Below are 16266 nucleotides of genomic sequence, written 5' to 3' on the forward strand. Positions count from 1 at the left end.
GGAAAGTGCCTGAGAAACAGGAGGTAGAGGGAAAATATCCAGACAGGGGCATCAGAAAGTCTCGTTCAGCTCCAATCAGGAGCTGTATAATTTCACTCAGACATATCAGAATAAAGTTAAAAACTTGCCTTCTAGAAGGCTTTGGTTTGAAGACAGCAAAAGGTGGAGTATATACCTTACTATCCCCCTTATCTTATTCCTCTAATGAATTGCTCATTTTCAAAATAAAGAAGCCCTTATTTCCAGTTAGTGCTGCCTGGCTTCTATCTCCAGCATTTGTTATTGTTTCTCCCACTGGGTTAAAGACCCTTTAATTATTCAGTATTTCTCTAGGGAAGACATATACCTCCCTACAGCTATGTCGCGGTACATTCTTCTTTCTGGTAAACTAATCAAACGAACTCATAAACAAATCTTTGCAGTTGGACAATTTCACCTTTCCTGAAGTCTTTTCTTCTGGATTTTTACTGAACCTTTTCCAATTTTCCAATAGCCCCTATAAAATACATGGGGCAGACCTATGGGAAGAACTCCAGAGTAGGTGACGATGGTGCTGTCTACGGAGATCAGTTCTTTCTTAGACTCAGTTCTCACTATTCTCCATTAGTTTGTTACTGTATCAGGTTGACTTCCTTGTCCACTATGACCTCCAAATTGTTCCCAAGGCTGTGTTGCCTGTTCATTGTCTCTAGACTGATAGCTTTATAATATGCATTATGTGTAATTTGTTTGAATGGATCCAACTTAATGATCCAGATCTGTTTATATAACTGCCCTGCCTGCTTTGTTAATTACCCTTTCACCAATCTTTCCATCACAAAATGAACTTTGTCATCCGGTACTCTTCTAGTTGCTTTCCTACCAAGGAAAGTTTTGGACAGTATCAACATAATCCTGGTCCCAGCACTACGCATACCACCATTTGATAATGTTACAGAGATAACTACCACAGAGATTTGCTACTTGCAATTAGCCAGTCCTCAGTCTAATTAACCCAGACTTTATTTGTTACATAAATGCTTTTCTCTTAAATCAGAACGTGCTACTAAAATACTACAGAGACATCAGTGTATGTCTTTGCATCTATACAGTTGCCTTTATCAAGCAAATCTGTAACTTCTTCCAAAGACTGGGATCAAATTCCCTATTTGAAGCAAGCAAAGTCCCACTGTTGAGGAAATGAGAATAGGCAACCTTAAGAATAGCAGTAAATATAGGAATTCATTTACATGTCACTTGCAAAACACTATTATAGACATAAAAATTATTTGGACCAGGAAGGATAGAAGTTATTCCATGGTAGCATTGCTATTTTATGAACTAGGCAACAACATGAAACAGAGAATCTATGCTATACCAGCAGCCATCATGCTCACGCTCCCTCTCGCATCAGAGCGTGACAGTGCTAAGAGCTCATACTGTTGGCAAAAGCCATGTGTGCCAAGTGCTGCACGAACCCAGAAACTCATGATAAAAGTGTGACTGTACGGTACAGTCAAAGGCAGAAGTTTCCACACTTCAGCTACCAAAACACCACCAAGTTCCTATAAAGCAGGACAGAGTGGGAATTCTGTGCCTGTGTCTGTTTTGGCTCATCCAATACATGCGGTTATATTTTGACCATGGTGCTTACTCCTTAGAGAAGAAACTGTTCTGAGAGAACGGCAGGCAGAACTTCCTATCAAAATAACACACGGAGCTTCACTGTAAGTGAAACGGACAGCTCTTCTTTGCAGATGAAGAGCTGGTTTTGGACCTGGCCAGAATATGGGCACCAACCACTACAGTAATGCTGCCAGGAATGTAAGGCAAGGCAAGCACAGTGTCTCCTAAAACTCATTTATTACATTTCCAGTACAGGAAGCTGTAGGTTCCAACCTGTAATTACAATTCTGCCAGCTGTCCAAGTCAGAGAGGTAGGGTGTGTTGAAGCTGCCTATGTAGATAAGCCATTTTAATGTCATTCTGAATTAAGTATCCAGCATAAGCCATGTAACCTGCTTCAATACGGTGGAGATTAAATAGAAGAGGTGGCATGATTTACAAGGAAAGCATAATCCCTTTGAGGGGTTCAACTCATAAAACACCAGTGCTGTCACTGGTAGGACCCCAGGATGTACTGTAAATAACCAAGATGTCATTAATGTTGCAATTTTCTCCGCAAAAGTAGTTCTCTTTGGTTTACAGCATGTAAATGCATCACTTAGGTCACACTGTCAGAGAAAGTTTGAAGTGACAAACGTCACATAAGAAATGAAAACAGTTGCATGGGAGTCACTTGAAATGGAAAAGGTATTTAGACTAGGATCCTCTAATGACGTAGGAGTGGACGTCTTCCTTTCAAATGGGACCTCAGTCCAGATTTAGGTATCAGCTCCCACTTCGACTTGAACAGGAATTAGATACTTAAGTGTCTTCTGAGAATTGAGGCTTTAGGCACTTGAGATCTTGAGGTCCTGTTCAAAGCCAGAAGGTCATTGGCTCCTAAATGCCTCGCACATTTATGAAAATGGTATTTCAGCTTCTGCATAAGTCTGATACTTTTGAAAAACATCTATCCTCTCTTATCAGTGTATGTTCTTCAAATGTGTGATCAAAAGTACTTTGCATTTTGTACTCTGTACTAGGCTCCACTAGTGTGAAGGCAGACCTATAGTCAGAAGTTACTATCCCATGGGAATTTTGACTTCTTACAAATCTTCATGAAGTATTAACAGCTGGGCTGTCAGAGCACATACCACTCTGCAGAAATAAAATGCTGTTCTGTACAGTTAGTGGAATCCATCCTCTACGATTAGATCGATGCATTATGACTCCGGGATATCATGTCAATAGCTTACAAATTTCTCTTACTATATAACTTTACTACAGCTATCTGTAAATATAATACAACAGCATAACATCCCAAAGAGAAACACTGCTGGGGAAAAGGGAAAAATCTAAAGGCCATATAATCAGTAAAGGATTAATTTCAACACCAAAAAATCTTGATCCTGAAAATTCTCCGGCATTTTCACTGTCTCTAGCAGACTGTACATACAAGTCTTCGTAGGGCTGGGTTGCCTGACTACGAAAAAACACACGTACATGACAGTTAAATAATCATAGAATCATAGAATTGTTAGGGTTGGAAGGGACCTTAAAGATCATCTAGTTCCAACCCCCCCGTCATGGGCTGGAACACATCTTGGTTCTAAACTACTGGCATGTATTTCTTTTTCATGTAACTGTGAGTGTTTGTGATGTTTCCAATTCGGCTGTGATTTCACAACAGGGAGTTCACACTGCAGCAGACAGCTTACATTCACCTGCTGTGAATGTACATTACTTCCTAGGAGCCAAAGAAGATGTTGGTTAAAATTCTCTGACAGGTACATATGGCAGCTTTTCCTATATCACTTTCAGTAGCAGCTGAAAGAATATCTAGTCTGCCTACACCTCTGAACAATCTGGAGTCTAACATCTGTACATTCTTCCTATGGGCGGTACTGAACGGCTGGAAGGCCCTATGTATGAGGCTGGGAGACGGGGGTCTGTCTCTTGTCTCTTACCACAGATTTCCTGTGACCTTGGGTGGATTGCTTCATCTTTCTGTTCATATCAGTTCCGCATCTCTGAGGATAATCCGTATCTCCCTTCCTGTTTTCTGTCTGTCATTATTTTAACTTCTGTGGGATCAAGGCTGCCATATATGCCCGCACATACGACTCTGCTTAGTGGCGCTATGTAAGTGCCGGTATTTTTACTCACTGTACTACAAAGATCGCTAATGCTGGTCCCTGAGTTTGCCAGTTAATAAATGCGCCTCTCCTTCAGATTCAGTAGGAAGTTCTGCTTTGCACTGATGGGAGAGACATTCCTTGCATTGTGTGAATGTACAAAACAAAGGCTGAGAAGGGATATGAGCACTCTATAAATACAACCTGGAGGTAAACACCAGAGGAGGAAAAGAACTATTTTTAAGCAAAAGGACAATGTAATCACAAGAATAAATGGCGATGAATCTGGTCTGGAAACTGGAAGAACTAGGAATGGTAAAAGGCTCTCAGTTTTGTGAGAGGAATAGCAGGAAAGCTACCTAAAAAATTTTGGTTTAAGGCATCATTTGATTAATTAATAAAAGGACTAATACAACACTGTGTTCTGTAATAACGGGTACTGCTTTTGATAATGAAGGTAGTCCCATTCAGTCCTACATTCTTGGTCATAAAATGTAAGTCTTTACAAATGGATACATCTGATATTCCTTACACTGCACTTCCCCTGACAACAGGATCAGATTAGAGCTGGTCTGTTTTAAATAATGGAGAGATGAAGAAAGAGAGGTTGGAGCATCACGGCTAAAGCAATTTTTGGCTGGCTCACTTAACTTTCAAATGAGCTTGTCTCCTGGGAAGGACAGAGCCCAGCCCAGACAGGATCAGAAAATAGAATGGAAATGTCACCACTTTTTGGGTAGGAGAGTGTCTCACCCCCGCTTCACAGGGAAAGAGAACCTTTTGCTTTAAACTCAGAGGAGTGCTATTACATGCTGATAGAACAGCAGAGGGCTGGGTCTGACCTAAGAGATCCTTTCCAATCCTATGTTCCTGTGCTTTGGCAAACAATGATTCACAGTTTCCCAACACATGACAGTTGTAGGGCAAGGTATCTAGCAGTGAAATCTCTGGGCTTCAGGATGTACCCATGCAAGTGAGGTACCCAGCAACATTCACTTTCTGGAACAAGGAAACACAGTGGAAAATTTTAGGGCTAACACAAAGGGACTGTTTCTCTTCCTCTTTAATTCTAGGTGCAGCATTAGATTTTTCTAAATAACTCCAGAGTTAGTAATAATTGTTTCCTGGAATATTATGGTTTTTTACACACATGCCTCGCCCCCGAAAATCAGAAAATGTTGGTGGAGAATTTAAAGGTTGCTTCAATTTTCCAGTGACGACTTCTAATGTTTAACTGTTGAACGTCTTGTCTTTAATATCTGTTTCTTTCTCATCTTATCTCTTTCATCTTCCCAGTTTCCATCAAGGAAAATTTCTGGGAAGTTAACAGAAGGAAAGGGGAAGGGTTTGGGTTTGTCTTGGAGGGAAAATTCTGCAAAAAACATTACCTCCCCGAAAACAGACTTTCTGAAAAGAAAGTCCCAGCAGATTTCCCAGGGGCTTCGTGAAGGGTTGAGGGAAGAGCGGGCGCAGCCCTCCCGACCTGCCCGTCTGGTTGTCCCCGGAACCCCCCGCCTCGCCAGGGCTCGTCCGGTCCCGGCGGGGCCGGCGAAGGGGCAGGCACAGCCCCGGGGTGCGCGGTGCCCCGCGGGGAGCCCGTGAGCTCCTCCGGGGCGGGGGGAAGAGCGGGGCCAGTCCCAGGCGGAGGGTGCCTGGAGGAGAGGCGACAGCCCCGGTGGCACGGCCCAGGAGCCGCCGGCCCCAAAGAAGGGACCCCGGGGCAGGGGGTGGGTGCAAGCCCCGGAGGAGCAGTGCCCGGCCGGGGGGTGGGGGGTGCCGTCCCGGTGGTGCTGACCCCGGAGAAGGGGTGTGCCGGCCCGAGGGAAGGAGGCTGCCGGTACCGGAGGAAGGAAGCCCGCCCGGCGTTCGCCGGCCCCGGGGAAAAGATGTCCGGAGGCGGAGAGCCGCCCCGGCGGACCGGCGCACTTACCGGCGTTGTTCATCTTCCACCGCAACTTTGCTCCCTGGCTGCCCCGGGCGCTCAGCGCATGGTCCCGGGGGGCCGCCGCCGCCTTCGCCCCTCGCGGGCGCGCCCGGCCCTACAGCCCCCGCGGGGCAGGGGAGCGCAGGCGGGCGGCGGGCGCGGGGCGGCGGGGCCGGAGCGGCGGGCGCGGGGCGGAGGGGCCGGGCGGGCGGCGGCGGCGGCTCGGGGGCGGTCAGCGCCGCGCGCGCCTCCGCCCTGCCCCGCGCGCGGCCCGTCGGGGGCGGTGGCGGCGGCCGGCGGCGCGCGGGGCCGGGCCGGGCGGGGCCGGGCGGGGCCGGGCCGGGCGCCCCCGCCGCGGGGCGAGCCCGCAGGGTGCGGGGCGGCGCGGGTGCCCCGGGGCGCGTCATTGCGGGGCGCGGCGGGCTGCCCTCCGCTCCGGCCCCTTTCGCCTGCGCCCCGCTCGTGTTCCCCACTCCCTTTCCACCGCCCCCGGTCCTTCTTTGCGCCGTCCTTGCTCCCCCCGTCTCCATCCCCCCTCCCGCCTTCTCCATCCACCCTTTCCCCCTTCATCATTTCCCCTTCCATCCTTTTCCCCCTCTTCATCCTTTTCCTACCGTCCATCCTTCCCTCCTCTCCATCCTTTCCCCCCCTCCATCCATCTTCCTCAATCCATTCCCCCCCATCCCCACCCACCCACCCGCTCCATTCCCCGCAGGACACGACCGCCCCTGCCCAGGAACCCCCAGGGAACGCGGCTCCCTCCAGCCCGCCCCGCCCCGGAGCATCCCTGCGGAGCCGGCAGCACCTGCTGCCGGCAGCGGGCTCTGAGCGCAGGGAGGCCGCGAACGGTCCCTCGCATACAAACCACGCTTCTCAGAGCAGTCTCAGACAGCCCCAGACTGCTGGCTTCTCCCCTCTCCTGTAAACCAGCCCCTGGCTCGATGCAGTTAACGCCGACACCCCGTGGCTGGGCCTTTCTCCCTGTTTTCGGGCTGGCAGCAGCACTAACCCCCAGACAAGGCTGGATCGCCCCCTTCCTCTCAATGGAGGCATAATATAGCCCTGCTACCTTTCCCAGTGGAGCTGGTATCGCTCACGCCAGAAAGCGCGAATTGCAAATTTCCCGCCCCTGGCAAAGAAACCCCAGGAGGGCTGAACTGCCCCAGGGGTCACATCCCTAGTCAGAGAGGGGCCATTCCTCCCCCGGGCAGGACGGTTGCTCAGAGCCCTGCGTGCCCGCAGGCTGGGGAGGGAGAGAAGCAGCACATTGTACCTGCCTGGTGTCCAGGCCAGGGTGTGTGTGAAGCAGCCAGGTCCTGCTTTGACACTTTGAATCCCACAGAAATCAGGACTATTGCTGACACCATCCAGAGCAACTTCATTTTAGATGCTGTTAGTTCTGCTTTTGCAAAGTACCTAATAACTAATATTATCCTGCTGGCAAATGCTCTGTAGTACAGAGCTCTTTTTCCTGACCTTTCAATGCTGTCTCACTGTGACTGATGGGTGCAGAGTGCCTTGCACATTAGTGCATAAACCTCTGAAGGGAGAAAGCAAGCAGTGAGGGAAATGGGAATTAAACCTTTCTTTCTGTGGGCTTGAGTCTTTCCCACTGAGGTTGGTACCTGGAAATGCTGGGTTCTGGATCTCTAGGGAACCCTGGTTGTATCACTACACCTCTAAGCAAGCATTTGCAATCCTGTATGGGTTTCTTTGAGCTGAAAGATCAGCTCTTTCATCACTACTCTGACTGATGTAGATGAGGAGATGGAAAGACATCCATATTCCCACATAGCATAACACGCCTGGTGCGTGCCCTGGTGCATGGAATGAAATGGGTTTCCCTGCCCGCTATGGCCAGCAGTCATCTGGCCTTCTCCCATCTTCATGTACTGCTCCCTGATTTATTCTTGCCACCTGCAGCCTTGATGTCTGTGTCAATCAACCCAGATAACTTATGTCAATAGAAAGCATCATCTGAAGCAGCTTCAAGAATACAGATTTAGGGGCTTGCGAAGTGTGGGAAAAAGTTTATGTGACACAGTGGAAAAGAAAGCACAAGTAAAAAAATCAGGCACGGTACAGGTGATTTGGAAAAATCTCCTTACATATGTTTGCCAAGAGAATAACTCTTTGGTTTAAACAGCTGCAAAATACTAAAGCAGTAGGGGAGCGGGCAGCAGGAAGGAAAGAAACATGTTTTGATCAAAGAACTGAGAATGTGGGCTTCAGAATTTGGGTTTTTTTCCTCATAACCTGAAAAAGTCTAGGTAGCAAAGTTCCCTCACACCTAGATACATAATGGAAAAATGTTGGTTAAATATGTTCCTAGCAAAACAAAGCCTTTGCAAAAGAGATTCTGCAAATAGGGCAGGTGGTCTTGTAGTTGCTGTGCTATTTCTAACGTCCACTTCACTCTATTTCCTTTTTGCTCTGCTGTAGGGCAAAGAACTATGATACTTCATAGGTTTTGGTCCAAACAACCAATTTGTGAAAAATTTCATGGAGCAAAGAATGACTCTTTTCTCCCATGTTCTGTGAAAGGAGCTGAATGCTCCAGCAGAACCCTGTACTTAATGACGAGGGGACAACTCCTGCTGCCAGCGTTATGCCAGTAGCTCGGAGGCTGGCCGAGGGGCAGCATCCCCCACCATCAGTTTTGTGACCTGGCTCTGGAAAGGGTGAGCGCTTCTCCCAAGTTCCGTCCGCCTGTTCCCCAACCTCTTCCTGCCGCAAAGGGCAGGGTGCCAAGGTATCTCCGGGAGCTGCCGACTCGACTGCTCTCCTTCATCAGATGGGATTGCTTTGAACTTTGAACTGGTTTGTATTGGCTAAAAATGAAACACTTGCGCTGCTACGAGATATTGCGCTGTTCACAAAGGAATACATTCTTGACATGTTCAGACTAATTTTGGACCCCAAGGACTCTGTTGCGTGGGCAATTAAGCGACAATTTGGGTGCAATAGGGAAAAAGAAAAAAAAGCATCTGTGCAGTGATCACTATCTTAAAAAAATCTAAAGTGTATTTAGTAAGCAAAAGGCTTATATTCTCTTTATTGGCAGTCTAAAAGACAATCCAGGGTATAATTTCCTGTACTGAAATGATAAAAAGTTTTAGGAGCTTTATAGCTAAATGCAAATAAGAAGCATAAAAGAACTGCTTGAAATTTGTCAGTTTATCCTCTTACCTTCTCCAAAAATAATGGGGAATGATCTGTATTACAAGTGGAAGAATGGGAAGGTGAAGGCATGTCAACATGTTCAGGAAATGCTGGAGGGTCAAATCAAACTTTTGCAGCCAAAAATCCCCACTTTTGCAAGCATACACTGCACCGGAAGCCACACAACATAAAACACTCCTTGAAGCAAGCAGAGTTCACCACAGAGGAATCATCTTCCCCAGGGAGAATCCGTGACTTAATTGACTGAAAGTGAGATTGACACATCTATTTTCATTAGTCAATTACTGAAATAAATGAAGCATAAATTTTTTAAATAATTCCAACTTAATTTTAATAGTAACATAACTTTTAACAAAGGATTTCCTTCAAAACATAACCCAACTATCCAATTAATAAGTTTGATGCATTTTAAAACTCAGGTGAACATTCTAGGCTTATAGGTCCCCATCCGACAGACGATTTAAGTACATGCTTAAATCTAAGCAAGTGTGTAATCTGTTTTAAGTAGGGCTACTCCATATACTTAAGTGCCTTATTAGATCAGAGCTATCTGGCATGTTGGAGTCTTATTTTTTATCATTGTAACATAAACTAGCACTCTGTTTACCATTTTAATGAAGCTCTAGAGACTCTGTCTATCATACTACACTACCTATGCTTCATAATTGTTATGTTTAAGCCTCTTTATGTTGTTACGTAGAGTTGTTCTTCAAAATGAGGTCTGCTTCTTTGTACGCAGTCTTTCAGGGCATTTTTCATGATCTTTCACCCTGCTGTCTCTTCTTCATTAGAGTCTATAGGTTTGGCCGTTGGGTTTGGGGGTTTCTTTTTTACCGTTTTGGTGTCATTGGCCTTACTAAAATACATTTTCTGGCATCAAACTAAGAATACAGCATTGAGGGGGGTGGGGGGTTTGCCCCCGAAATCACATTGAACTAAAGAAACTTCCTAGTTCCCAGTAAGAACAATTTCAGAAACCAACATCACCTTATAAATCTTTACATGCATCTGGTCTTAATTGCCTGAGAAATCACCTATTTTCATGTTATTTTGATATTTCCTGGTGCTTTCTAGCTGGTAGTATGCCACCCGGGAAGCCACGGGACACGAGAGGTGGTTCAACAGCACTCATCCCTGTTGGTGATCACGCAAAGCCCAAGCGTGTAGATCTGTAGGACAGAATACAGAGGGCAGCTAATCCCTTGTGTTCATCTCTGTAAGGGTGCCTGGGACATCTGAAAGGCTTAATATATGGGGGAAAGTCTGTTATGTTGGCATGGATTAATGCTGATCAGGTCTGCTTTAACGTTATTGTGCATAAGCATTTCAATTATTCATGAGTAAACTGGTGCTGCATGTCACAACAAGTGAAATCATTTACTAAAGCAGGATGGAAAAAAGTGAATACGTGTTAATAATCACATGCATTCCTTGGGATGGCAGATAAAGTTAAATGTAAAATGTGGGCAGCTGTGATGACCTGAGTATAGTAATAGCCACCTATGGTAAATGCTGGTAGGTAAACGCTTCTTAGATATTTATCTTTGCTGTGGTGGAATAGCACTGGGGGCAGTTGTAGACTGGTGTCATTGCTGCCTGATGACAAATTCCTGTGTCTGTGGAACTTTGTATATCCTGCAGTGACTGGTATGCCATCTTTCTCTCGCTCTCTTCATTTCTTTTTCCTCTCTGCTCAAAAGCCTGACTGGCAGTGAGAGGCTCAGAGCCAGAATACCAGGGAGTGCTGGACAAGCCAGAGACATCTTGTCACTGGCTACTTGCCTGGGGAGCCACGAGAGCTGTTGCCAGAGAGGTGTTGTATTAGGATTTAAGGTGCGTTGCCAGGAACATGTCTTAGGTCCGTAGCACTGTAGCTCTCCAGGATCCTGCAGTTTGAAGTCAGTGGTCTCTTGAGAGCTGTCGGTAGAGAAGGAAGCTGAAGGACCATCCCTTGGATGAGACCTCAAAGATTAGTGGTGACCCCTTTGGAAGAGAGAAATTCAAACAAATGTCTTTTGGGAACTGAGACCCTTGAGGGTCAAATCCTCGACCCTCCAGGAGCCCATCAACTACCTAAACTAAAAGTGTCCTAAAGTGAAGTTTGCTTATCTCGGTGCAATTCAGTACAATACTTTGCGGCATATAAAGGTCACTTTTTCCTATTTTTGAGCACCAATGTACCTTTTTATGATAGACAGTTTGCTCGCTGCCTTCACTTACGTTTGTGCTCTTCTTTACATCAAAACTGACAGCAAAGGACCTGTCAAACATGTGTCACAGTCTTGGCCTTGAAGAGTTTACATCCTAATCAAAGGCGAGGGAAGACATGTGAAGAGAAACACGAAGGGAGTGCAGAGGAGGAGAAGAATAGGAGAGTTAGTTACCGCTACAAGATGATGAATATTCTCTTCTGTACCAGCAGTTGGTTACTTTGTAGCACATATTTTTTGCAGTACCTATTTTTTGCAATAAGAGAAAAGGGATTGCAATTGCCAGTTATTCATGACTAACACTGAAAACATGCTGCCCATTTTCTAGTTAAGGGAGTTCGTCACAGACTGCAGGAGATACTGGATTTTGAAGGATGGTTGGTGTGTACAGACCCCAGAATGCTTTAGGAGGGGGAGCCTAGAAGGGTACTGGAGTCAGTTCCTGGGAGACCAGTCTGCGTTTGTATTCCTTACAAAGGAATACAACTGTAAAGTACTCCGAATATGGCACTAAATCAAATAAACATCTGATTGTTTCACTTGCTGTTTTCAGTAAAGAGCCCCTAGCAAGCGCACCAGTCCTCTCTGGAAGGAGGTTTATGTGCTTCCATTCTGGTTCATGGTGCCATCAATGTTCCTCTGATGCATCAAGTTTCTGAGATTTCTGTTGCTTAGTATTTGTAGAATATTTGTAGGCAGTGGTACAAAATCTGAGATCTTATACAATGCCGCAGTTGAGTCCACTCATTCCTCGCTGTCATGGAGATTTGCTTTCCTTCTCAGTTGCCCAGATGCCTAATTCTTAAGTCCTTGCTCAGTTTTGGCCCACGTCTTACCCAGGCAAAGCTTTGTTTAATGTAATTTGGCTTGGATAAGGATGTGCCCGGAAACACGTTTATCTTTACTCAATGGGATGTGACAATCCTGCGCTCCAGAGCACTTGGTGCCTGTATTTGCAAAATGTCAGTAAAGCTCTACTGGCAACAAACAGAGAAGCTGCTGAAAATACACTTCTGTGGATTTACCTACTGCAGTTAGTCTTGTTTTCCTCCAGCTTCTCACACCCTTTCAGGCACTGTCTGTTCCATAAAGCACTGGAGGAAATAACACCACGGAGAATCAAATTGTGAGCTGGGAGCTGAAGGATGGCAAATGGGTGCTTCAGACACCACTCAGAGTGAGCAAGTGTAAGTGAGGAGCAATACCATCGAGGCTCAAACGTTGTACAGGTGTAAAAGTGGTGTCCGTGAAAGAAAAATTGGGCACTGAGTCCAAAAGGCTGAGACTTGGCATAAACAAAGTCAACAGCAGTTCTAGCTTCACTGGGGCCAGAGCTTCATTTCAGTCCTGGAGGTCAGCAAATGCTCTTGCTAAATTTCATCTGAAAAAGAGGGGAAAAAAACCCCACGCAGCTGGAGAAATTTTGACTGGTTTCCTGCATTTGATGGGACCATGCATTTGACACCCCAATACATGCAAGTCTCCCTCGGCAGTGAATCATCAACGAGAGAAAAGGTTACGGCAACGATGACTATTGCTACCTCTGAGCATTGTTCTGAACCACAACAATTAATTTCACGCCTCATTTTTATCAGGGCCGTATACTGGCTGCAATGTGCTGTGTGAGAGGTACGTATCGGGAGGAAGCTGAACACCCATTTCCTCTCAGTATTTGGGTTTGTTTTGGTCTCACTCCAGTGTCAGTCTCGCTCCAGGCACCTTCTACCACAAGTCCTCCCCTTGGCTCTGCAGCCCCCTCATCTCATCGCCGGGGCCTCTGCCCGCAGTCAGCCCTGGCTGCACCGACCAGCACGGCCACTGACGGCGAGGGGCTGGCAGCTGCCTTCTCCATTTCCTGACCAGGCATCTACTGCCCCATTGGAGGAAAATGGTTCTTAAACCTTCTTCAAAACAGGAAACTTCTCTTCTCCCTGCTTCCTGAGGTACAGGAACCGTCTCCGCAGCAACCCCTGGACAAAGGAGGCTCCTGTTAACCAGTGGGGTGCCATAACAGATACAGAGGGAGGTCATAATTCAAGCCATAATCCACCCCGAAGGGTGGGCAGTGCCCACTGCTCCCACCACCCTGTGCCCACGCTGCTGCTGTATTAACAGTCTGGAGGTTAATTAGCAGATGATAATCCTATCCATTGGGAACATTTGTAAACGCTTTTCATCTTCATGCCTAATAATTGATCCTGTGTCGGCAACCTGTGGAACATAATTTTGTAATATTGTTCCTCCACCTTTGCATTGGAGAGGTGACTGAACATGGCAACATTGTCACCCGCTCAGGTTTTTTGCATGGTGCATCTTAATACTATGTAGTCTTTTTTTTTTTTTTAATGACCACTTCTTGTATTCCACAAGTATGGTATGACTAAAAAGTATTGACACCTCATGCTTTGCTCATTGAGTAGTTTCCCACTTAGTATTAGGCCTCCTAGAGAAGACTGAAGTGGAGCTTTCAGAAAAATCACTTGCAGTTTGAATGCTGTCCGTCGTAGTCCTGGAGAAAACTACACACATGCTTATAATTGTCGGTTTACATTGTTGAAGGACCATTGCTAGCAGAGCCAGTGGAACATAGCTGAAATGAGTATTAGCTTCTGTAATTCTGTATTTACACAAACAGTCAAAAATTTGGCTTTAAAGTCCAAATTTGGTGTGTTCTTTTAAAAAAGCATGCAGGTCATCTGTATCTGGTGGGGTTTAAAGTGCACCTCACAGAATAAAAAGCAAATGCAATAGGTGAAAATGGTAAACAGTGAGAAATCCTTGTTCTTATTTTTGTTTTTGGACATAAATTCTATCTAACTGATTACCTTTTCACAGCAAATGCAAAGCCACAGCTCTGTCCCTGCCTGCTCCACCCATAAAATGGAGCCACTTGAACGTCTTAGTATTTTTCCCAGTGTTCGGGCTTAAGGAAATAGAGCGGTAGGACACACCAACATTCAGAAGTTATCCTTTCCTTTGCATTCAGCTCCTTTCTCACCAAATACTTCCTAAGAGTAGAGTGCTACAGGGGAGGATCCCCTCAGACTATCCGATTTCCTGCCGGTGACTTACGCTGTTGATCCTAGAATGACTGCCTTTGAAATCTAGGCTAATTATTTTGCATGATGTCTGCACCTACAGTGATCTGCTCTGTATTACTGACCGCAGGGGGAAGCTGCCACGTACTTGTGGCTTGTGTCGGCTGTACACCAGGCCACCTGAGTGCCTTGGCCAGTAGCGGATAGAGAGGCCTTAAAGAGCAGAAGGGTTTCTCATTAAGTTTCCTGTGATTTTCACACACACAGAAGAGTGTCATTTCATCGCAAGTGACTTTTAAAGGGAGAAGCAAAGTTTGCTGAGAGAAGCAATTTATTTTGACAGATTGACCAATCTAGGTCATAAAGCAGACAAGCTCACCTTCATTCCCCTCACCAGATTAGGTGAAGAAACAGTAGGCCTTAAGCTAAATGCAAGCTGGATGTACCATTTCTTGTTTTAGCCCTGTTATAAATGTAAGAAGAATATAATGAGACACAACATTGCTGCTACGGTGCTTCCAGTTCATCACTGTTTCTATGATGTTCTTTGGGGGAAAAAACCCTAAACCTAGCTTCTAAAAGCTCATATTATGCTGCATGAGGAGAGGTAATATAAGAATTGTGTGATCAGAAAGTTGGAAACATTTTTCAGAGTGGCCCGGATTGTGGGATAAACTTTGTGATGTATCTATCCCCTGGAGCCAGCTCTGCTGGGAGCCACAACTGGGATGAAGTAGTTCTGAAATGCCAAAAATATCTTATCTTGAGCATCTCCCTCCTTGTTTCTTCAGTCTCTCTCCTAGGCAGCTAAGATCATTTTTTTTTTATTCTTCCATGTCTAGAACAGCCTTCCAGGGTGTTATTCCATGGCCTGGCTGCAGAGCAGGTCAATGTGCTTCAAGTGGAAGTGCATGTGAGGAAGGGTGTGAGGCATTCCTGCAATGCTGACTCACTTCTCACTGAAGCAGGCAGTTAACTTCTTCAGCTTGCTCTTGGGCAGTGGTGTGTGTGCAGAGAAGCCCCAGCAATACAGGATGGATGGAAGCCTCATGGAACCAATGCACTCAGGTGTGCTCCTCATCTGGAGCATCGGCACTGAGATCTCCCTTCTGCCTGGCATGGCTTTAGCCTCTAGCCAGCATTTCTAAGTTATTGCAGCTGTTCAAGGATGTAAAGACCCTTTCATTCCTAATTCTGACGTTAGGTTCAGACGTCACCAGGATTACTCTGTGGAAGGTATCTGAGCGGTTCAGCCTGGAGAAGAGAAGGCTCCAGGGAGACCTCATTGCAGCCTTTCAGTCCTTAAAGGGGACTTACAAGAAAGATGGGGACAAACTTTTTAGCAGGACCTGTTACAATAGGACAAGGGGTTATGGTTTAAAACTAAACCAGGGTAGATTTAGGCTAGATATAAGGAAAAAATTGTTTACACTGGGGGTGGTGAGACACAGGCCCAGGTTGCCCAGAGAGGTGGTGGATGCCCCATCTCTGTCTGTTCAAGGCCAGGCTGGACGAGGCTCTGAGCAAACTGGTCTAGTTGAAGATGTCCCTGCTTATGGCAGGGGGGTTGGACTAGATGGGTTTTAAAGGTCCCTTCCAACCTAAACTATTCTATGATTCTATAAATCTATGATTCTATAATTCTATGATTCAAGCAGGGAAAAAGTGAGACACAATTTAATCAAGTGACATTATTAGAAGCTATTCAATTTTCTTATGTGTTGATTTATAAGGACAGATATGACACACTAACACCTCATTATTTATATGCCTATGAAGCAGTTGGCCTCTCCCTACTCCCGCTTCTCATATATCCATTAATGTAATTGATTCTAATAATGGAGACAGTGTCATCATTGTCTCTATCCCTTCTCAGTGCCTGTAACCAGGAGACCCCGGTGTGTTCCCAAATGTTCCTGCCCTGCACCACTTTTCAGTCTGTTTGTTCAGAGCTATAGAGCACCCTTTAGCTCATACATTGTCAATGTGGTTAAAAGTAGTTTGCATTCCTAAAATCAGGATATTGGATTCCTTTTGCAAGAAGCTAGACAGTATTTTACCTGGGTTTCCATCACTCCAGGACACCTTTGGTTTCCTCTAGCTGTGGCTGAACCAGACCCTTTTCATGGTCAGTCTGGGGACATTTTCTATGTGCTTTAGTTAAGACAACAGTGATGGAATCGGTATCAGGG

General features: G+C 45.9%; 1 protein-coding gene across 2 annotated transcripts in view; it reads right to left on the reverse strand.

Annotated features, from left to right (window-relative positions):
- FGD5 (FYVE, RhoGEF and PH domain containing 5) overlaps window positions 1-5807 on the reverse strand; it is a 101874-nt gene extending 96067 nt beyond the window's left edge. For both annotated transcript variants that reach the window (XM_074602703.1, XM_074602702.1), the window contains exon 1: window positions 5650-5807. In XM_074602703.1, coding sequence (XP_074458804.1) covers window positions 5650-5662 — 13 coding nt within the window. In that variant the 5' untranslated portion in view covers window positions 5663-5807. The remainder of the gene's footprint in view (window positions 1-5649) is intronic.
- Window positions 5808-16266: the final 10459 nt, after the last annotated feature.

Source organism: Larus michahellis, chromosome 10 (assembly GCF_964199755.1).
Source record: "Larus michahellis chromosome 10, bLarMic1.1, whole genome shotgun sequence".
NCBI classification, from domain to species: Eukaryota; Metazoa; Chordata; class Aves; order Charadriiformes; family Laridae; genus Larus; species Larus michahellis.